Source organism: Engystomops pustulosus, chromosome 4 (genome assembly GCF_040894005.1).
Source record: "Engystomops pustulosus chromosome 4, aEngPut4.maternal, whole genome shotgun sequence".
NCBI classification, from domain to species: Eukaryota; Metazoa; Chordata; class Amphibia; order Anura; family Leptodactylidae; genus Engystomops; species Engystomops pustulosus.
This window is the reverse complement of record NC_092414.1, coordinates 100,386,561-100,410,613: the sequence shown is the minus strand read 5'-3', so window position 1 is coordinate 100,410,613 and position 24,053 is coordinate 100,386,561. Positions and strand designations below refer to the sequence as shown.

The 24,053-nt window shown below is 38.7% G+C and overlaps 1 protein-coding gene across 4 annotated transcripts in view; it reads left to right on the top strand.

Annotated features, from left to right (window-relative positions):
• The window catches only part of IMMP2L (inner mitochondrial membrane peptidase subunit 2), a 734,073-nt gene that overhangs the window by 645,221 nt on the left and 64,799 nt on the right, over positions 1 to 24,053 (top strand). For 2 of the 4 annotated variants that reach the window (XM_072146908.1, XM_072146910.1), the window contains exon 6: positions 20,996 to 21,136. The exons of the other annotated variants lie outside the window; for them this stretch is intronic. In XM_072146908.1, coding sequence (XP_072003009.1) covers positions 20,996 to 21,127 — 132 coding nt within the window. In that variant the 3' untranslated portion in view covers positions 21,128 to 21,136. The remainder of the gene's footprint in view (positions 1 to 20,995; positions 21,137 to 24,053) is intronic. 4 annotated transcript variants of the gene reach the window in all.

Here is a 24,053-nt window from a genome sequence, read left to right as displayed (position 1 = left end):
ACGCCCCATTCAAGTCTATGGAGATGCATCAAGAACGCATTGCACTCGCAATCATTGCAAGTGCAATGCGAGTGCAATGCGTTTTTAACGTAAGGGTTGCTAGGTGACCAGAATAACATTATTTCCCCTGCTCGCGAACGATCATTTAATTAATAAAACACAGTGAAGAACAGTGAAGAATAGAATAAAATCATTGTACACAGTGTACACAGTGACCACAGGATCATTTAAGATAAAAACACAGTGCAGAACACAGTGCAGAATAGATTACAGATGTTCGGCACATCTGCTTACTTGTCGGGAGATACGCGCGGAACTGCGCGAACAAAATAGCATGTGAAGAACAATATATATGTGTGAAGAAGACATTGCAGATGTATGGAAACATCTGCAATGTGTTCTTTACACACATATATATTGTTCTTCACATGCTATTTTGTTCGCACCGCTCCGCGCGTATCTCCCGACAAGTAAGCAGATGTGCCGAACATCTGTAATCTATTCTGCACTGTGTTCTGCACTGTGTTTTTATCTTAAATGATCCTGTGGTCACTGTGTTCACTGTGTACAATGATTTTATTCTATTCTTCACTGTTCTTCACATCTGCTAAATTGTCGGGAGATAATATACGCGCGGAACAGTGAAGAATAGATCGCAGATGTTTGCAAATTATAAGAAGACATTATTTTTCAATTAAATAACACATTTTAATCCCAAACCATGGTCCCTTTGAAATATGCTCGAGTCTCCCATTGAATCGTGCGTCAAAAATGCGCCGAAAACGCAACAAAAACGCAAATTACTCTTTAGGAAAAATGGAACAAAAACGCAGCAAAAACGTCAGTTTTTCACGCATTGCACCCGCACGTGAAACGCAACGCTAGTGTGCAAGAGGCCTAAGACGACCACTTAATTTTGATGAATAATGCTAGCACCCCCCACATCTGCATGTGATCACTTATATTCAAAATTGTGTGTGTTGTAAAATGGTGATGTAAAAGATGCAATTCAGACATTAGGGTTACATGGTTCACCGCTTGGAATAACCATTTTTATAGATCAGGACTTTTGGGATGCAGTGATACCTGCCATGTTTTATGATTTTATTTCTTTATTTTTATATCAGTTTCAGGAAAAGCAGGGTGATTAGCATTTGATTTTTTTAACTTTGGCATTTTTTTTATTCTGTAATACTGAAATATTATTTTATTGCAGTATATGGCCTGATATCCTAACAAGGGACGACATTCCTATCCAAAATGACGGCATGCACCCGCAACAGGGATTTAAATGCCACAGGAAGCTTTGCTGGTGTCATTTAAAGGACATCTATCGCCAGATCAAGGATTGTAAACCAAGCAATCGACATACTGGTGTGTGCCTCTTCTGGCAGGATCTGCTGTTCTCTGAGCTTCTTATGCCCTTGGGCTTTAAAAATTATGCAAATTACCCTGTTGTTGTGCTTGGTTTACAATCCTTGATCTGGTGATAGATGTCCTTTAAACGGTTTACAAACATCAACCGTGCCAGCATAGTGCAGCAAACACCCACCATTCTGAAGAGGGCTCAGCTGTGATTCTTTATGTGCTTTATTAAACTAAGGATGATAAATGGTACTAGGGAACACATTGCTGTCCATATGGTGGAAAATATATATAGAAAATGTTTTTGCCATCCACTTATAAATTTAATAATAGTAGTAGGTTGGTTACATAGTGTAAATACTATAGAGACTGAACTCCTAAGATTTTTTTATAGTTTACATACCATAACCCCTTTGCTGTATCCATTTTATTATTTTTCTTGCATGAGTAAGATCACTGTGGAAATCTACTTTTCTGGGATATAGCCAGTAAAAGCATTGCACTTTGTACTTCTCACTATGAGCAATGTATGAATTTCAATTTTGGTCTGAAGAAAACTGCTAATGAACTCAACTGAAGTGAAGCTAATCTGCCAAAAGAACTGGAATGCTTACTTTGTATTTAGAATTTTACTTTGCCAGTTCTATTCCACGGATTCTCAGATAAAAGTAAAATCTACAGTAGCTTTGAATATATATTTAAAATGACACAGGGGAATAAAGTCTTCTTTGAAGGTTTTGAAGAAATGTGTTTCTTGTATTCTTGACATTACAGTTGAATAGAACTTTAAAGAAGTGCTTGGCTTCCAAACCATGGACTGCAGTGATTAATGCTAATGCCCCAAATCTGCATCTTAATTAGAATAACTGTTGTGCTGGCTTTCAGAGTCTAAGGATTTTAATTATTTTATTCAATGAGGAGTAATTTCACCTCTGGAAGATGTCCATAAATGTTTTAAAGTTTAAATGGATGATAAAGTTGACTATGTAACAACTGTTATGTATTGACACGTGTTCATGTAAGTAACAATGATCAAGCACAGACAAAGGGTGAGAAAGAGGAAAATCAAGCCAAAAACTAAAATGCTTTGTATATGTAAAACTGGTGTATATTTCACCAAATAAATTGAAATATTGTTTCAATGTTTAATGTCCCATATGCATTAGAGCAGTGGTGGTGAACTTATGGCATGGGTACCGGAGGTGGCACTCTGAGCCCTCTCAGTGGGCACTCAGGCTGTTGCCCCAGGACAGAATTCACCAGACAGGACTTGAGGGATTCTCCTGCAGGCCCAGGATGTGAAGCATCTGGGTCTACCTGAGACTGCAGGAAGAGAAGTTGTGGACGTGGTCAGATTATCATTGGAGCCATTGAAGATCCTGCTCTTGGCCCCACAATTCTTCCTGTTCAGGGAAGCTCCAATGACAATCTGAATTTTCCCACCTTCTGTCAATAATATTGGTGTCCTCAGGACGATTGAAAGCTGTGGTATAGCACAGAGCAAGAAGATTTTAATAAGTTAATGCTACAATTGCTGTGTTGCCACTTTGGAATAAACAAGTGGGTCTGGTTTGCATTTTGGGCACTCGGTCTCTAAAAGGTTCACCATCACTGCATTAGAGCATGCCATACACAGCAACTCTTTGTGCAGAAATCTTGATATCTTATTACTTTAGCTTTTGAGCTGGATTGGATGACCTTGCTCGCCACCTTTAAAAAAGGCCTGTCTAGTTAGATCAAAGATGCCCTGTCTGCACGGGACCTGCTGTCTTCAATGCGCGGCCTGATCTCCCTGGCTACCCGGATTGACATCTGATTCTCTGAACGCTCGGAGAAACTGCTAGCTTAACTAATGCAAGCCAGAGTTCAACTCAGCTCTGGGACAGGTAGTCAGTTTCAAGTCTCTGCTTTTCTGGATTCTGATTCTGGAGGAAACTTTGTGGATGCTGGCCTGGTCTCTCAGTATCAGCTTCCTGTGGATCGTCTCGAGAAGTCATTGGTCATTTCGTCTGTCAGTGGGCAGATTCTCTACGTCCTGGTCCGGTACTGCCCCGAGCCTCTATATATGCAGGTAAGGGCGTTGCATAAGGAGAGACTTTCATTTTTAATGCTACTTCCGGCCATGTCTTCTGTTCTTCTGGGTCTTCCGTGGTTGCAGGGCCATGCACATGTGCTCAACTGGGGAAGTTCCTCATTGGGGACTAGAATGCCAATCTAGCTGGCCGGTGGTACTTTATCCTGTGGCCTCCGAGCCTACTCCCATTTCCTCCAAGGCTCTGTTGGATCTCCCAGCTTCTTATACAGACTCTGCCACCGCACCATCCCTACAAATGTCCTATTGACCTGCTGCTGGGTACATCTCCTCTGCGGGGTCAGGTGTACCCAATGTGTCTAAAACCGCATTGATGTCAGCCTACATCATGGAAAATTTGCAGAAAGGGTTTATCCGCAAGTCTTCTTCTCCTGTCACTGCTGGATTCTTCTTTGTGGCCAAGAAAGATGGTTCTCTTCGCCCTTTGCATTGACTACCACGGTCTTAATAAAGATATGGCGAAGAACCGGTAACCCCTTGATCGCCTCTGTGGCGCCAAGCTCTGCACTAAATTGGACCTATGGAGGGCATACAATCTTATCAGTATCCGTCAGGGTGATGAGTGGAAGACCACCTTTAACATGGTATGGCGTCTTTGAGTATCAGGTCACGCCCTTTGGACTGTGCAATGCGCAGACATCTTTGAGACATACTTTACACTTCTGTTGTTGTCTACTTGGACAATATTCTGGTGTTCTCTTCTGACCTAGAGTCTCATCAGATCCACGTATGACAAGTTCTTAGGTGCCTAAGGGCTAATCCCCTATATGCCAGACTTGAGAAGTGCGAGTTCTACCAGAAGAGTCTTCCGTTACTCAGATATATAATCTCCGATAGGATCCAACAAAGTTGTCTCCGGTACTTCAGTGGCCTCGCCCACAATACAGAGATTCCTGGTCTTCGCGAATTATTATCTGCAATGTATACCTCATTTCCCCTTTTCTTGTCTCTCCCATTATGGTGTTGACAAATACCCTAATCCTAACCTTTGGCCTCCGGTGGCTGAAGTCCGCCTTTGCCTCTACTCCAGTTCTCACATGGCCTGATACGGAGAAGCCATTCCAGCGTGAGCTTGATACCTCTTCAGTTGGAGCTGGAGCGGTGCTGACCCAGAAGGGACTCAAAAGCCAAACGTTCACCTGTGGGACCTTTTCTAAGATCATGTGATATTTCAGCTTTTCTTGTTTAACAAATGAACCAAAATATCTACATTTCTGTTTTTTTCTGTCAAGATGGGGTGAAGAGTGTACATTAATGAAAATAAAAGAATTTTTTTGATCTTACTACTTGGCTGCAATGAAACAAAGTGAAAAAATTAAAAGGGTCTGAATACTGTCCATACCCACTGTATCTTTCTCTGCTTTTCTTCCCCTGCTGGCTTGCAAAACCTTTGTCTATGTCCACTATTATTCCTACTTACACTATGGGGGTCATTTACTAAGGGCCCGATTTGCGTTTTCCCGACGTGTTACCCGAATATTTCCGATTTGCGTCGACTTTCCCTGTATTGCCCCAGGATGTTGGCGCACGCGATCGGATTTTGGCGCATCGGCGCTGGCATGCACGCGATGGAAATCGGGGGGGGGGGGGCGTGGCCGAGCGAAAACTCGACGGATTCGGAAAAAACGCCACATTTAAAACAAAAAAGTGTCGCTTGGGACGCGCTTACCTTCACTTGGTCCGGCCCGGTGAATTCCAGTGCGGAACGATGCTTTTCAGCGGAGCAGCGCCACCTGGTGGACGGCGGAGGAACTACCTTAGTGAATCCCGGCCGAACCCGAATCCACCGCAGAGAACGTGCCGCTGGATCGCGAACGGACCGGGTAAGTAAATCTGCCCCTATGTGTTCCTTATGTTATCTTTGCATACTGTAAGCCTGTTTTTATTTTATTTTAAGTAGCGTTATGTATGCATAATATATGATTTAAGTATGAAGTGTATTTTCTGTGTGATATGTGTTTTGAAAGTTGAAACTCAAAAGTGTATCACTTAAAGACATTTAAGGGCATTTATCAAAAGGTTTTTTTTCTCTCATTTTTGTAACTTTAGCGCCAAAATTTGCAACTTTTACACACATTTTGTAAAGTTATCAGCAACAGAGTTTTAATATAAAGATCCACATGTGGACATCTGAAAAAGTGCTTACCTGCACTTGTTGTAAATTACAATATACACTCACCGGCCACTTTATTAGGTACACCATGCTAGTAACAGGTTGGACCCCCTTTTGCCTTCAGAACTGCCTCAATTCTTCGTGGCACAACCCAAAGATGCTCTATTGGATTGAGATCTGGTGACTGTGGAGGCCATTTGAGTACAGTGAACTCATTGTCATGTTCAAGAAACCAGTCTGAGATGATTCCAGCTTTATGACATGGCGCATTATCCTGCTGAAAGTAGCCATCAGATGTTGGGTACATTGTGGTCATAAAGGGATGGACATGGTCAGCAACAATACTCAGGTAGGCTGTGGCGTTGCAACGATGCTCAATTGGCACCAAGGGGCCCAAAGAGTGCCAAGAAAATATTCCCCACACCATGACACCACCACCACCAGCCTGAACCGTTGATACAAGGCAGGATGGATCCATGCTTTCATGTTGTTGACGCCAAATTCTGACCCTACCATCCGAATGTCGCAGCAGAAATCGAGACTCATCAGACCAGGCAACGTTTTTCCAATCTTCTACTGTCCAATTTCGATGAGCTTGTGCAAATTGTAGCCTCAGTTCCATTTCTTAGCTGAAAGGCGTGGCACCCGGTGTGGTCTTCTGCTGCTGTAGCCTATCTGCCTCAAAGTTCGACGTACTGTGCGTTCAGAGATGCTCTTCTGCCTACCTTGGTTGTAACGGGTGGCGATTTGAGTCACTGTTGCCTTTCTATTAGCTCGAACCAGTTTGCCCATTCTCCTCTGACCTCTGGCATCAACAAGGCATTTCCGCCCACAGAACTGCCGCTCACTGGATGTTTTTTATTTTTCGGACCATTCTCTGTACACCCTAGAGATGGTTGTGCGTGAAAATCCCAGTAGATCAGCAGTTTCTGAAATACTCAGACCAGCCCTTCTGGCACCAACAACCATGCCACGTTCAAAGGCACTCAAATCACCTTTCTTCCCCATACTGATGCTCGGTTTGAACTGCAGGAGATTGTCTTGACCATGTCTACATGCCTAAATGCACTGAGTTGCCGCCATGTGATTGGCTGATTAGAAATTAAGTGTTAACGAGCAGTTGGACAGGTGTACCTAATAAAGTGGCAGGTGAGTGTATGCGTTGCATCTGTTACTCATTTTAAGGAAAGTATAGGAATTAATCTGCAGTATTGAGCACTTAATTTTGTATATCTGTATTCCACGTCATTGCTTGGGGGCAGAACTGCTTACATCATAGTGATGTTGATGATGGTTCCTGCTTTTTTTTACTAAACAGCAGAGCCGACAGTGTAAACATGATTATAGTCTTGGTGCTGCATTAACTCCTTACATCTTGTAGTAATGATGCTACAGGACTCTGCCCTGTCTGTTGTTTACAGATCGTCAGAGGCAGTGTGAATCTACCCTAAATAGGAGTAATGGTTAACAAAGTAGTGCAATAAATTTAACCTGTTTTGTTGACATACAAAAACATAGATTAAAAAAAGATTTAAAAAAACATACATATCAACAGATACTGGATTATATTTGTTTATAATCCCATATTACAACATCATATAGCATTACATAAAGTGTTTGCAGGAGCCATAACCAGAGTATGTAACAATATTTATACAATAAACCTTTTATTTTATAAAAATCCCCACAAACTTGCCTGTTTTCAACTCAGATTTATTAAGAAATGGCCTGCACTTGCCTGGGTAGGTCATATGATCACCACTATGTTTGGCTGTAGTTGGTTGGTTGCAGAGCATCCAGTATGGTCAGTGTTGTGGTGAGACATCATTTCACTGAGGCAATGTGCAGTGATGACAGTTACACATCATTACTATCGTAACAGTGCAGGACAGTCTGTTACATCATCACTGGGAGCAGAGCATAAGAGGGAGGAGGGGTTACTGAGAACTAAAGGATCTTGTAGTTTACAGTGACGGCCATTTTGGTGATAACTCCTCCTACTCTACCAAAAGCCCGTAGCATTTTGTGAATCAAAATTCAAACTATTCAAGCTCCAATTTTTGACTAATGACATTGAGTTTTGTTACATTCATCTATTTATAGCATCATGGGTTTTTGTATCAGACGTTCACATTCCCGGAATACCCCTTTAAGTCAGCTGTAGTGTAACACCTCCAAAGTAGAGAGCGATAAAAAATATATGCACTACTCTGCAATTCACCTCACACATTTACAGAAGACTCAATCTGACAGGTACATTATATGTATAGTTATACTGAAACCCATAAACAATATGAAAGTTTTATATAGATACACAACTCTAATATATTATTGCAATAGATGTTCTTAATATTTGCCTTTTTCAAGGTAAGATTGGAAAATGAATTGCTTTATATTTCTATTAACTGTCCTACTGAATGTGAGATAAAATATATTGATCTAATTTTGAGTTGCAAGGAATTTTAAAGATGGATGTTTAAAAGTCTTCATTAGGTCTTCATTTTAAATATATATTCCGTTCCAAATAAGAATGGATGGGGAATCTATTTTTGGGGTAATGGAACAAGACATTAAATAAACAATGCAGGAGGGAATCCTTTCCCTTAGGGGATTTTAATCTCAGCGACATAGTGGGAGGTGGAGAGGCGCTGCTGACAGCTCTGAGCAGAGTGCTGAATTGAAGCAGATCTGTCACTTGCATTATACTGAATAGTGACAGCAGTTTATTATGGGGATGTGTGACTTTGTTGCTAACATTAACCTTCACACATCTAGACCATTTTTTAAAAACCTTTTTCAATAAACTTTAAGAAATGTTCTTCTTTATTTTATGAAACATAAACCATCGCCGTTTATGACACGTTAGAAGGGCACTTCCGTATTTTAAAAGGGACAGCATTTTTCTACTGTTGTAAACTATCTCAATTATTTCTTAACCTGCAATAAAACTACAGGCATAAAGCGCACACTCTATGAATTCGATAAAAATGACACTAATTCATAAACACTTTATAATACTGTAATAGTCATTGTTCAGTGGCAGTGAAAAAAGTAGTGTTATGTTTCCCAGAGGAATTTTTTTGTTAACATAGTTGCATAAAAAGGATTTATGCTGTCACCGCTGCATTTCTTTCACAGCCCAGTGGGATTTGGGAAAGCATAATGAGAGAATTCTAAATATGCATGTATTCATTTTTCAGCACCACAATACTTTCCTAGTGGCATATATAATAACAAGCTAAAGAAAAGGTTTCTGTTCTAAATGAAAAAAATGTTTAAAATATACATTATAAGATAGGTACAGATATAAAAGGATATAATATATTTGTTACCTAGGTGTTCTAACTACTTGCTGTTTTCTTCCTGGTATAACCATTGTTGACATAAACTTAGTTGAAACTTTGCCGCATGAATAATAATCTCATCATAGCATTTCTTATGTTTTCTGAAAATACTTAACAAATTACACAGTTGAGCACACATGAAAGAAAATAGGTTGTTTAACATGGTTCTGAAACATGATGATATAACATAAAGGTCATCTACAAAACTCTGTATTCCTTTACACATAGGGGGACACGTATCTTTATTTCTGTTAAATTGTCTCATTTTTGAAACTTTTGTTGTTTGTGCAACTTTTCATTGCAACTTTTGCTGTTGTTTTTCAAGTATGCCTTGGTCTGCACCTTGTGTAGTGCCTTATGTATCTTTAATTTCCAGGTGTTCTGTGCAATTTTTCACTTATTTTGCTTAATATTCTGAATTTTTAGGCGCAAATGTGGACCTGGTCCAGGCAGGTGCAAAGGGTTTGTTTAATGGACCCTGTTGTAACATTTAAATTGGATTTATCTCACATGCTGCAAATGTTGCACAGTAACGAATTTTTTTTTGAAAATTCATACATTTTTCCATTTACATTTTTTTAAATGTATTGGTTACTTCTAAGGGTAAGGTCACACCTGGAGTTTTGGTTGCATTTTCAAATGCATTACAACCGTTGAGGAGAGGTGATTTGCCTAATTACATTACTGTTAACATTTGCGTTTACAAAACACAATGTAAACGTGACATTAACATGTAAACGCAAATGTTAACAGTAATGTAATTAGGCAAATCACCTCTCCTCAGCTTTTGTAATGTATTTCAAAATGCAATTAAAATGCAATCAAAATGCAACGTGTGACTGTACCCTTAACATCATGTGTGACCGCAGCCTCCTATGTCATCATCTCCCTGGGGTGTGACTACAGTGCTTAAAATGCAGGACAAATCAAAAATAAACAGTAGTGTCCACTCCTGCATATAACCCCTCACATGGCTTGTGTCCATGTGGATCTGAGACATTTGCAACAAAAAGTCTCAAAAGTCTCAAGAAGCCAAAATTTGCGCCTGCCAGGATATGCAAAACTGATCATGTATCACAAGTAAAAACACATGATCCTACATAAGGCACAAAAAAGAGATGTCAAATGTCTCAAAAATTCACCAAAATAGAAAAAACTATGATACAGGTAAAAAATGCTCCGACATGGATAATAGAAACGTTAACCCCTAGCTCAGGTCATAAGACAAAACCCGGACATTCATTGGATTAAAAGCAAGGAGTCAGAGCATAGAATAGGTTTATATGTCAACAATATAATTATTACCTGTCTAGACCTACTATTATCCTTGGAAGCCGTAAGGCAAACTATTGAAAGATACTCCTGTCTATCATACTACAAAATAAATGAAACAAAAAGTAGTATCTTCTTAGTAAATGAAACAAGAGAACTTAAACATAACATCAACTCGAAATTCTCTTTGGTTGGGCGCCAAGCGGTTTGAAATATTTGGGAATTATGTTAGGCCCCACAATGGAGTCAATTATTAACTTGAATAGTATTAATTCAATAGATACATTAAAAATCCTGGTTAAATTTTCAGAATTTACTATTTTGGGGATAAATACTGTTTTGAATGAAATTTTACATATTTAGCATTAAAACCACCATATATAACCAACCCATTTTCAAATCTGCTCCCTAAAACTGTCAGAAACAGCTTTTAGGAAGATTGTTAACCCCTTGAGATCTTCATTGTAATTGAATCAAAATGGAGGTGAAATTTAAAATGGTCAAATTTTGTCGGTTATACGTTCATTTAGCCCTAAAATGTACACATTTCCAAAAGATAAAAAGAGAAAACCCACCATACAATTTGTTATGCAATGTCTCTCGATTACAAAGACCCTCCACATGTGGCTGGGACCTGCAGCTGCCAGGATTTTAGTTTCCTCATAGGTCCATTTTGCAGGCTATACAATTTTCACTTTTTTGTTATTGGGGCCATGTGACAGCAAGATGCTTTTTCCAGTGTTACCATTTTGGGGTTGGTATCCCCTATTGTTGAAAATTTAGGAACTTGTTTTGAGGTCACAAGTAGAAAAGCATCAATTCTGTACTGGATTTTTAACTTTTTTTTTTTCGTGTTCACCGTAAAGCCTAATAATCATTTTATATTTATTCTATGGGTCGATACCAGACTTGAATATCTTTTTTTATGTTTTACTAAATTTGCCAAATAAAACCCTATTGTGGGGGAAAATCTATCATTTTTACCTTTTTGGCTACAGAGCTGGCTGATGGCTGGATGTCTGGAGTGCATATGATTTGTTGATCACTTTTTATTGCATTTTTTGTGGGATTCAATAGGTAAAAATCATAATTTTTGGTGGGTTTTTAAAGTTTTTTTGTTACAGCGTTCATCGTACAGGTTCAATAATTATTTAATTTTTTTCTACGGATGTGGTGATACTATACATGTAGGGTTTGTGTTATGATTTAGACTTTTTAGTGTTATATGTATTGAGGCTTATGGGCATTTTTATTAATTTATAAACTTATTTTTTATTGAATAACATTTTATTGAATCTGATTGCTTGTTTATGATAAAACTCTGCAATACTGATGTATTGCAGGATATTAGCGGTGTCAGCCTATGCACATGCATAGGCTGACACTGTGCCTTTAAGATGATGTCAGAGTCGCCATCTTAAAGGCACTGCCTTCAGTCATAGCAATGATCGTCACCCCCGAAACAGCGCACGGGGAGGGGGGTGGCATCCGTGTGGGAAAGACACCCCAAAGGCAGGTTAAATGGTGCCCACTATAACCACAGGTGTTACCCAGGGATGTCAGTGGTAGATTACCGCTGACATCCCACAACCCCCGATGCCGGCTCGGGTGCAGAGCAGAACCGGCATTGTCTCTGCACCGTAGCTCTACTGCACTGAGCACTATTCGCAGGACCCAGCGCAGTACAGCTACGACACAGGGCGCTAAGGGGTTAAAAGTAATCTACTTCCAAAGATATTTTATTATTTTCGCTGCATTCCCTTATCATTCCCTAAATATCTGTTCAAGAAAATTCAAAATATCCTTATTCACTTTGTGTGGAATGACAATCCTCCAAGACCCTCTAGACAAACATATGTTAATAGATGGTGGGGGGATGCAGGCCTTCCCAACATACTTATATATAAACAAGGCGGTAATCCTAGAGGCATGCAAAAGATGCTGGTCAGCTAGCCCTTTAAAGCAATTAAAGGAACTGCTTATACTTACTAATCTAGATCTAAAAGGTAAACATTCAACTCCTTTGGGTTAGATTCTGTAAAAAACATAAGGGGAGTAGAAAACTACTAATACTGGAACCATCAGATATGAGATTGTCCCTGTTGAATAAATGCATAAATAACTTGCACCAGAATTTCTGGTTTATGCAAAATTGTAAGGACCATCAGAAGTTTTATTTGTACAAGAGTCAAATCCCTCTACCTCTTTTAGATTTTTAACGTCAAAAGTTGCATTTAAAGGTGGAATCTCAATAGCCTATTCAGAATTCATGGACTACCCTAGTAAGGAGAAACTCTGTTGTATGATCAATTGGGAACAGGACCTAAGGAGATCCTTTTCCCTAGTTGATTGGCTTAATGCCTTCAGGATGGCCAATAAAATTACATTTTGTTCTAGCTACAATGAGATATTATTTAAGATAGATACTAGATGGTCCCGCACGTCTTTCAAACATGTTTACTGATCATTCTGACTTATGCTGGAGACACTGTGGTCACAAAGCAAGTTTACTCCATATTCTTTGGTTGTGTCCCAAGTTAAGTAGTAATTGGTTGGGTGTTGCCAAAATCATAGAGTTGGTAGTCAAAGATTGCTTTGACCTATTCCCAGAATTGGCACTATTAACCATTATGTGAAGAGATTTAACAAAAAAATTTTTGAATAAAGATGGGTGATTAACCAAATTATGACAGTTGCTAAAGCTGTACTCATTAAAAATGGTACTGGAATTTTGTATTTTTGTATCTTGGAAATAAATAAAGAAAAAAAAAAGACAAGTAAACTTGGTAACACATGTGTTTGCAATATGTTGTGTAGCTCTTTTTAAAATAAACTCTGTTAACTGAACATATACAGTCATGGCCAAAAGTTTTGAGAATGACACAAATATTATATTTTCACATGATCTGTTGCCCTCTGGTTTTTATGTGTGTTTGTCAGATGTTTTTTTATCACATACAGAAATACAAGTGCAATCATATTATGAGGAACAAAAGCTTTTATTGACAGTTAGAATGAGTTAATGCAGCAAGTCAATATTTGCAGTGTTGAACCTTCTTCTTCAGGACCTCTGCAATTCTCCCTGGCAGCTCTCAATCAACTTCTGGACCAAATCCTGACTGATAGCTGTCCATTCTTGCTCAATCAATTGAATTCCTTGATGATGTGATAGATTGTTGACTGAGGTGCAATCTTTCTAACTGCAATACTCTTCCCTGTTAGGCCAGTTTTGTGCAGTGCAATGATGGCTGCATGTGTTTCTTTAGAGATAACCATGGTTAACAGAAGAGAAACAATGATGCCTCCTTTTAAAGTGTCCAGTGAAGTGATTCTTACTTAATCATGACAGATTGATCTCCAGCCTTTCCTTATCAACACCCACACCTGTGTTACTGGAGCAATCACTGAAACGATGTTAGCTGCTCCTTTTAAGGCAGGCCTGCAATCAAGTTGAAATGTGTTTTGGGGGAAAAAGTTCATTTTCCAGGCAAATATTGACTTTGCAATTACTTGCTGTTAAGCTGATCACTCTTTATACCATTCTGGAGTATATGCAAATTGCCATTATAAAACCTGATGCAGTAGACTTTGTAAAAATTAACATTTGTATCATTTTTAAAACTTTTTGCCATGACTGTACTTAAAAAATACCCAAAATTTTATATGTATATAAAGATGTCACAGGGGTCAAAGATGCAAAATATCCCACATTTATAAATAATGGCACTTCCAGTGCATTTACAGTAGGTAGGGGAGATGAAAAATTTCTTGTAATTTTTTTAATGGAACACACTATTATTAGTTGTATTTAGGAATGTCTGCCTTTCATAATCATAAATTGTATTACTGTGATTGTGTCTGCTTTTCTAGTCACTTTTCAAACTTAATGTGAAACAGGAAAAGTCACTTAAATATGGCACAAAAGCAAAAAATGCTCTGCCTGATGGGTTGTACAAGATTGGTTTAGGCAGTTAAAAGGAAAACACAATTTTCTTACTCATTATTTTACAACCTTTTAACTATCCACTATCTTCTGTTGAGTGGTTGGTGCACTCCATATGGGAAAAGCTCAGTACTGTGGAGTTCCTGAAAAAACCTTTTGAAAAAATTTGTTATTTTAAAATATATTTGGCAGATAAATGGGATTTCTGTTAACATAAGAGTAAAAGTGATTCAGTGACAATCAGGGGAGTGCAGGGAAATCTTTCAAGCTCTCAATTTCAGCCTACTATGGATCAGATTGACAGATTACTAAAAGGGGCCAGTGAGGACCTAGCAGTTATGGTGTATATTGCTACCAAGGACAGTTCAGTTTCAGTGTGGAACCAAACTAAATGAGAAGAAACCTGAAAAGATAAGAAACAACATGGTTGAATGGAAAGTAAGTATTAAATATGTACATTATTAAAATATGTACATACTGTGCCTACAGAACATGAAGCATCCAAAATGATACAAAGGAAGAATACAATGTATTCACTTCATCTTTGTCACTTAATAAAAGCAGATGTTGCAGGCAGCCTTTAAATCGTAGGATGCATCGCTGAAAAATTGAATACTTTTTTCCTCTGTAAACAAAGCATATTCTAATTATTTCCATTGTGATTCAGCTCATGTTACAAGGCAAAGGGCCATATGATTTTCCATGTCAGAGAATCAATGTGCTAAGGGTTTGGATTCAGCATCTGTTGCTGTGCAGTAATATATTTCATATGCCAAATTATCACCAACGAAAAGTCTCCACAAATATTAAAACTGTCTGTTTCAATTGAGTCAGCGAAGTTGGTCTTGTATCTTAGTCTAAATCTAATTAGGACATTTCATGTTTCCAGATGGATGGTTTGCTTTGCCTATAATTTTCAGTTTTCAGGACTAATCATTTTTATCCTCTGGTTCTTGCAATTAAATCTGTCTTCCAATAAGTCTCAATCATGACATTGTATGATAACCACAATATTTCAGCATTGTATGTAAAATTCTACAAACTCTACATTTTCCTTGTAAAAGACCCATTTGCTGCATGGATGAAACATTTTGCTGTTCTAATTGACATTCAATTAGTAGACTAGTTTTATTTGTCTCACACTTCTACATTAAGGTTTGTTTGTAAAGAATGGAAACAAAATTAAGTAAGGCCAAAAAGATATACCGTAATATAGTGAGATTGAAATATAATCTATATATTTTATACTGCACATATCACTGCTAGATGATAAATGTTACAGCTCCAATAGGCCTTCTCCTGGAAGATCCATTTATAGTTCATGTTACATATAAACTCATTAAGCCTCATATATCAAAACTGTGTCAAAGATAAAGAAGCTTTGTTGCACAAGACATATATGATCTCTAAGTATTGCTTGGCAAAATTACCAAATATAGAAGTTCAGAAATAGAACAGCAATGGACTTGTCTACATTTACCTAAAAGTGAAGCATAAATCATACTGCTTCCATCATGAACTGGTGCTCTGCTGTTTGTTCAAATATGTCACAACTGCAATGGATGCTAAAATGAATTACAGTTCTACATTTAACCCCTTAAGGACGCAGCCTGTTTGCAGGTTAAGGCTCGCAACTTTTTTTTGAAATTTGACCAGTGTCTCTTCCTGTGGTAATAACTTTTGAACGCTGTTACTTATCAAAGCGATTCTGAGATTGTTTTTTCCCCACATGTTGTACTTCATTTTAGTGGGAAATTTTGGCTGATAAGTTTTGCGTTTATTTACAAAAAAAAGAAAAAAATGATGATTTTTTAGAAAAATTTGCCATTTTCGAAATTCTAAATCACCGCGTTTTCAGGCAGATAGATTTACCACCTAAATAACTTGCAGAATAACATTTCCCATTTGTCTACTTTACATTTTCATAATTTTTGAAATGTTTGGATAATTTATTTTGCCGTCACGCGGCCTAAAAATCGAATAGCGATTTTCCGTATTTTCGGAATTGACTATTTTGGGGATAAATACTGTTTGAAATCAAATTTTACATATTTAGCAACAAAACCCCCTATATAACCAACCCATTTTCAAATCTGCACCCCTCAAACTATCAGAAACAGCATTTACAAAGATTGTTAACCCCTTGAGATCTTCATAGTAATTGAATCAAAATGGCGGTGAAATTTAGAATGGTCAAATTTTGTCGGTTATACGTTCATTTAGCCCTAAAATTTACACATTTCCAAAAGATAAAAAGAGAAAACTCACCATAAAATTTGTTCTACAATTTCTCCTGAGTGCAGCGACCCCCCACATGTGGACATTACTTGTGTTATGGGGGCACAGCAAGGCGCAGAAGGGAAGGAGCACCCTGCAGCTGCCAGGATTTTAGTTTTCTGGTTGCCCCCTTTTGAAGGCTATAAAATTTTCGCTTTTTCGTTATTTGGGTCATGTGACGGCATTTTTTTTGCGGGACGAGATGCTTTTTCCAGTGTTGCCATTTTGGGGTTGGTATCACCTATTGTTGAAAATTTTCAAACTTTTTTTGAGGTCATGAGTAGAAAAGCATCAATTCTGTACTGGATTTTTTACTTTTTTTTTTTTTCGTGTACACCGTATAGCCTAATAATCCTGTTATCTTTATTCTATGGGTCGATACGATTACGGGGATACCAGACATGAATATTTTTTCTTATGTTTTACTAAATTTACCAAATAAAACCCTAATGTGGGGAAAAATCTATCATTTTTGCATCGCTGTCTTCCAAGTGGCATAACATTGTTATGTTTTTGGCTACAGAGCTGGTCGATGGCTTGTTTTTTGCGGGACATGTTGTTCTTTGCAACAATATCATTCTGGAGTACATAAGTTTTGTTGATCACTTTTTATTACATTTTTAGTGGGATATAATAGGTAAAAATCATAATTTTTGGCGGGTTTTTAACGTTGTTTTTTACGGCGTTCATCATATGGGTTCAATAGTTATTTCGTTTTATTCTATGGATTGTTACGGACGCGGTGATACTATATATGTGGGGTTTGTGTTATGATTTAGACTTTTTTGAGCGTTATATGTCTCTTTATATGTTTTGGGGCTTATGGGCATTTTTAGTGATTTATAAAGTAATTTTTTATTGAAAAACATTTTTTTTTCCTTTTTTTTACATGATCCACCATGGGATATGAACAAGCAATCATCTGATTGCTTGTTCTTGATAATACTCTGCAATACTAATGTATTGCAGGGTTTTATCAGTGCCAGCTTATGCAGATGCATAGGCTGACACTTTGCCTTTAAGATGACGTCACAGACGCCATCTTAAAGGTAAACCCTCCAGGCTTCTCTGGGGTCCCGATCGGACCCCAGAGGTGCCAAAACAGCGATCGGCCCCCCCGAAAACGGTGCGGGGGGGGCGATCGTGGGGTAAAGACCCCCAGAAGGCATGTTAAATGCCGCGGTCGCGTTGACCGCGGCATTTAACGGGTTAAACACCCGCGATCGGAGCCCACTCCGACCGCGGGTGTTAGCCGGGGAAGTCAACGGTAGATTACCGTTGAAATCCCGCGGCTAACGATGCCGGTTCGGCTGCTATACAGCGCTGAACCGGCATCGTCTCTGCGCAGTAGCTGTACTGCGCTGAGCGCTATTCGCGGGACTCAGCGCAGTACAGCTACGGCGCAGAGCGCTAAGGGGTTAAAGTTAACTTTAAACTGACATTTAACATGCCACATGCTATTGAAACTGTCCCTTTAAATGGGTCTACCCATCTTGGAAAATAGCTTTATTATAAGAACATCAATTGTCTGGACGCTGCAGTTGGAAATCTTGCAATGCCTTTATATAAAGTACAACATTTGCAAATACAACTTCTTCCAAAACCAGAGTTAACATTGCAGAGGATACTACAGTAGTTTCTGAGGATTCTTTAAAGTGAATCGGTCACCAGGAATGTAATTTTTAGCTGGCGACAGGTTCCAATGGCCTATGCTATGCTGATTTCAAAAATGCCTTTGTCAGCATTCTGAATCATTTCAGTGGTTTATATAAGTTGAATTCACATAACCTGGCTCACTGTCAGTAGAATGTGGTGAGTCCGGGCAGAGGGGCAGCTGCAGCCTGTGTGTCTCCTTGTGCATTCTCCTTTCATCCACACCATTCCCCTGCCTCCCCTGCCTACTCAATGCACAGGAAAGGAAGTGAGGAGGGCTGAGAGAACTGCATATGTGTGGAGGAGAGGAGACTGATATTGGCACACGCAAGTAGTATGAATTTAACTCATATAAATTACTGAAATGATCCCAAAGTGCTGACAAAGGCATTTTTAAAATCGGCATAGCATAGGCTATTTGAATCTGTCACCAGCTAAAAGTCACATTCCTGCTGATAGCTTCCCTTTAAATAACTACATATTTATTAAAAAAATAAAAAAATAAAAATAAAATAAAATTTTATATATATATATATATATATATATATATATATATATATACCTGTAAACGATAATATAAGTGGTTTTAGTTTAGATAGAAATCAGTAATTTTAAACAGAAAATTCCATTTTGAGTTATTTATTTTAGCAGTATTTTTGAGAAAATTACTATCCAGGTTATTGAAACTTAAATTAGTGGAAAATCGGATGATATCTTTTGCATTTAATTATAAAAAAAAAGAAATTTGGCTAAAATGCAGAAGAATTCTCAATTTTCAAAGTACTACATTTTTTGCTTTTCAGGCAAATAATTGCAACACCCCCCACTGGGGCTTAGCCTTTCTTCGGGTGGCTGTAGGCAGCCCGGACCCAGAATACCGGAGTTACTGGCTTATGCGGTCTTGGGCATGCTATGGTCACGGTCCTTGCTATTGGGGCTGGAGGACGGGCCTACAGCTTGGCAGGTCTCCAGCAGGTGGTGTGTGCAAAAAACATGGAGAAACATGGCTGATGGGCAACCCCTGAGGTGTATATTTGGATTCCTGGGTGATGGAGGATGGGGAGCTCGTGATGGTGAACAGCCTGATGCAGGGATCACATGGAGGAACGTTGTGAAAATCTACACACAGTTCTTTATTGGAACTTCATCAGCATCAGGTTCAGCAGGCTGGAAAGCTGGTAGGAGGTAGCTGGTCCGCATTAGGGGTTGCTCACAGCCTGGTAGTAAATTCAGGCTGGGCCGGTAAAGATGGAGCCCAGTCCAGACAGTGGACCTTTGCTCTAGGGCATAGTCTCCTGACTTCCCCAATGTGTCAGGCAGCTGGCATGAGACACCTCCGCTTCCTGGTAGTGTGTCTTGATGGCAGCCCTGCAGGAGCCGCACACTGGACTTGCTTCTCACTCTGCTGACTAAGACCGCATGACCTCATCTGACCATGTGTTCCCATCCCACAAGGGGTTTTTATACTCCCCTAGTGAGGTTGCAGGACTCTCAAATCAGCTTCCATCTTGCTTTATAGTTAAGATCACAGCATATCATTGGTTACAGACAATATATATGTTTCTGTTGCCCTCCTAGGCAGTGGTTCCAGCTGCAATTACAAAGTATTCCACTTTTGGAGACCTCCTAGAGAGGTGATCAGTCTCCCTAGACAGCTCCTGACCTGCAGAGGACGCTTTTCGCAACAACTACCCACCCTATGCATCGGCTGGGTTGTTGCATAGTCATAGCACCCAAAAACGTACTAAATAGCTGATATTTCCCTAATGTCTGCTTTATGTTTCACGAGCAGCCGAGCTCCCACAGTGATTGGCACTGTACATAGGGATTCTGCAACAGACCACATATTCCGACGTACAAGTATGTCTTATTGCACCAAGGGGTTAAGTTTCCATGAAATCTTCCCAGTGGTGTTAGTCTTTATTTCCCTAATATTTTCCTGCCTAGCCTTCAGCAGCCATGTACACCAAATGAAGTCACTTCCTTTCTTTAATACAGAAGTATTGACATGTCATAAAGAGCTTAAAGTAGCACAGTTAAAAGCTTCCAATGAGCTGCATTCAGCTTTTGCTCCCAGCAGTCCCGGTCTTATGAGTACGTCTGTGCCGATTTGCTGAAATACAGGGTGAGTTTATACAGCTTGGACAGATATTTCTAGGCAGGATTGGATGACACTCACATTGTTCCATGAAATGGGATTTACACTTTAGGAGCTTTTATATTGGTGTAATAAATGTCTATACTTTTCATGCATCAATTTAAATGCATGTGAGCAAATCTTCTCACGTTACTAGATGTTACTAGAGGTGTAACTAGAAAGGATTTGGCCTTGGAGCAAAAGTTTATCTTGGCTTCTGAGATCTAAATGTATGTGATAATTGTGGTGTTTTATTAAGCAGGGCACTCTAACATAAAGTTACAGCTCCATTAAAATGTATTTAGTAACCTAACCTTACTACATAGTGTTCCAACATAGTGTTTCAAGTATAATAGTCCTTCAAGTACCCCCACCCCATGCATCTATAATACCCCCTTTATGTTGGCCTCCCTGCGTAATGTGTCTCCTTTTTGTAGTTTATGTTTCTCTTTCCAAAGCTCCTCCCCTTTTGGTAAGTCCCCCACCTGATACTACCTTTCCTATTAGAGAGAGGAGGAAAAAAATTAGAAGTCTCCCAATTTTTTCTTTGTTATTTGATTAATGGAAGAGTTACCCAGACTATAGGTTTGCCATAAGTCCTGCCAATAAGGTGGAAGGATGCTTACAGTTTTATTGTATATTTGATTGTGTTTACCATATATACTCAACTATAAGCCAAGTTTTTAGCACAATTTTTGTGCTGAAAAAGCCCCACTTAGCTTATACTAGAGTATATAAGAAAAAAAATAGTACAGTACTTACCTCCAACTCTCACCCACGACATCCTCTTCTCCCTCAGGGCAGTGGGCAGTGGCACGTGGGCAGTGGCACGTCTATCACTGTGATGCGTGTGGGCAGAGACATGCCTCTGCCCGCTCTGCCAGGAAGCCTGAACACAGCAGAGAAGACAAGCCAGGGGAGAAGAGGTTAAGCGCCGGAGGTGAGTACTAAGTTTTATTTATTTTATCATGAAAGGCCCCTGCTGGACATTTTATTTTATAGGGGGACCCTCCTGGACATTTTATTCTAAATAGGGGCTTTGCTGGAATTTTTATTTTAAAGGGGGGCTCTGCTAGACATTTTTTAAAATTATATTTTCTTTTACAAAGCTGTGCGAAACAAATTTTACTTCTCAGTGATGTTATTTATTATTCCATACCGTGTAAGCTGGGAAAAAAATCCAAATGTGGTGAAAAAATGCATTTGCGTCACTTTCTTGTGGCGACAGTTTTATGACTTTAACTGTGCACTTCAAATGTTACTTTATGTCTACTTTATTCTTTGGTTTGGTATAATCACAGTAATACCAAATTTATGTAGGTTTTATTGTTTTTTGATAAATTTTCAGGTGGTTTTGAGGTGTCATTTTTTGCAAGATGAGCTGACATTTTCATTGCTACTATTTTGAGGACTATGTGACCTTTTGATAACTTTTTATTACATTTGTTGTGTTATGTAAAATGGTGTAAAAGCCGCGTTTTGGACATTTGGGTGCTATTTTTTGTTATGTGGTTCATTGCCAGCAACACATGTTTTTATATTTTATTATATTGGGCATTTTTGTATTCAGCTTTACCTAAAGTGTTTGTGATTTTTATTGTTTATTTAGTTTTATATTAGTTTTAGGGAAAGGGGGTGATTTGAATTAATAATATTTTATAAATTTTTAAAACATGCTTAAATTTTATTTTCACTATTTCTTAGTCCCTCTAGGGTACTTTAACCCTAGATGGTCTGATCATTCCTACCATATACTGCAATACTACTGTATTTTACATAGGATTCATTACAATGAGCCATTAGCTCATTGTAACGAATCTTCAGAAACCATCCAGCCTTGGGTCTGACTAAGACTGTCATGGCAACCGATCACCACTCTTTCCCCCAATGACGTTTGGGGGAGTGGCGATCTCAACAAAGATCTTTTTAATGTCTTTTAAATGCTGCTGGTGTCTTTGCCAGTGGCAAACAAGGAGTTAACATCTGCTAGCACCAACTGTGGATGCAGCGAACCCCATCTCTGTATGAAGCCCTCTTAGAACAATCTTTGTAGCTCACAGCTGCATATATCCGTCAGTAAGTGTGAAGGGAATAAAGAGTAGTGGCTGCATTTTCCAACCTAGGCTTATACTCGTGTCAATAAGTTTTGCCAGTTTTTTCTGGCAAAATTAGGTGCCTCGGCTTATACTTGGGTCGGCATAAACTCGAGTACATACCATACTTATACCATTTTACTGCCAAAGACCAAGAAATAAAAGCCTTGTGTGGAACCTTAAAATGATAAAAGCCTTCTGCTGAAATGTAATCTATAGAAAACAGTGATACAGAAGCTATTTGTTTCGACAACTGCTTGTAACCCAGCTATAAAGCTGACAGAATTACTTGGGTATTGTGGAGATAATGCGTCTGGTGCAGTGATAATGAGTCAATCCAGGAAGTTGGAAGAAGTGAGAAGAGCTATATGAATTTTATTTTCACTTCCTTTCTAGAAGAAGCGGAAAGGTCAGATATAAGCTGTTGAAGATTTTCTCCCTGTGGTGTATTGCCATTTTGTTTCTGAACAAAGAAAACATATAACTTATGTCTATACCTTAACAAGAATAGTAAACTGGGCTTATCATTGAAATATTTTATATTGTAGGTAAAGAAAAAATAGAGTTGTTTTGGGTTGTGGATTTACTAAGGAAATAAAAGAAATTCAAATAATTTTATTTGCCATACATGTATATATTCAATTATATATATATATATATATATATATATATATATATATATATATATATACAGGCAGTCCCCGAGTTACGTACAAGATAGCGTCCGGAGGTTTGTTCTTAAGTTGAATTTGTAAGTCGAAACTGTATATTTTATAATTGTAGATCCAGACAAAAAAAAATTGGCCCCAGTGACAATTGGAGTTTAAACATTTTTTGCTGTAATGGGACCAAGGATTATCAGTAAAGCTTCATTACAGACACCTTACAGATGGTCATTGCAGTCTGGGACTATAGTAAAGCATTCTGAAAGCTTCACCAGAGGTCAGAGGGGTCTGTCTGTAACTATGGGTTGTCTGTAAGTCGGGTGTAGAAACAAGTAGATGAAACATTCCATCTCAATTGGCCTTTTTTCAGTTTTTTTCCTTTTAGGGTTGTACACATTCCTGATAGGAATGAAAAGGGAGTATAGGACACATTCATGGCCAATTCTCAATTTATTTTTTGCCTGAATGTGATAGCAAGTGCTCACTTTAAAATCCCCATAAACCCAGTTTATAAGGATAGGAAAGTCTCACAATTCTCTAAGGTCAGGGTCTTATCTATAATAAGGCACATGCCTAAGGTTGCTTGAGGGGCTTGAGAAAGGAGGCTATGCTCTACAAGGAAAAAAAAATGTTATTACATTTAACTTAGAGTTTCTGTCAGATAGTCGTGTAACTATTCAGCATCTGTGGAGAAAAAGTGGAGGAGGGAAACATCAATATAGGATTCTGGATGACAGGAAGTGACAAACTGCCGACTCGCTGTTCTCACCAGCATCCCTTCTTGAAAACCATGAAGTATATCAGCACACTGCTGTCAAGTGAATTGATAACCTAAAAAGTGGGTGTGCAGAGGTCTCCATAGAGGTTATGACCTCTGTAGGGTTATAGTTGCTCCATCTTGCTCTATTAGAATAAGCTGAGGCAGATGCTACCTTGCCCCAAATGTAAGAATAAATATATACTATATTCTATATATGCTATACAGGTATGCTATATAGATGATGAATGGATCCGAGTGTTAAATTTGTGTATAAGGGGTGTCAAGATCAGTGGTAGTGATTCTCTGTACCACCACGGACGATGACGTAAGCCAACACTT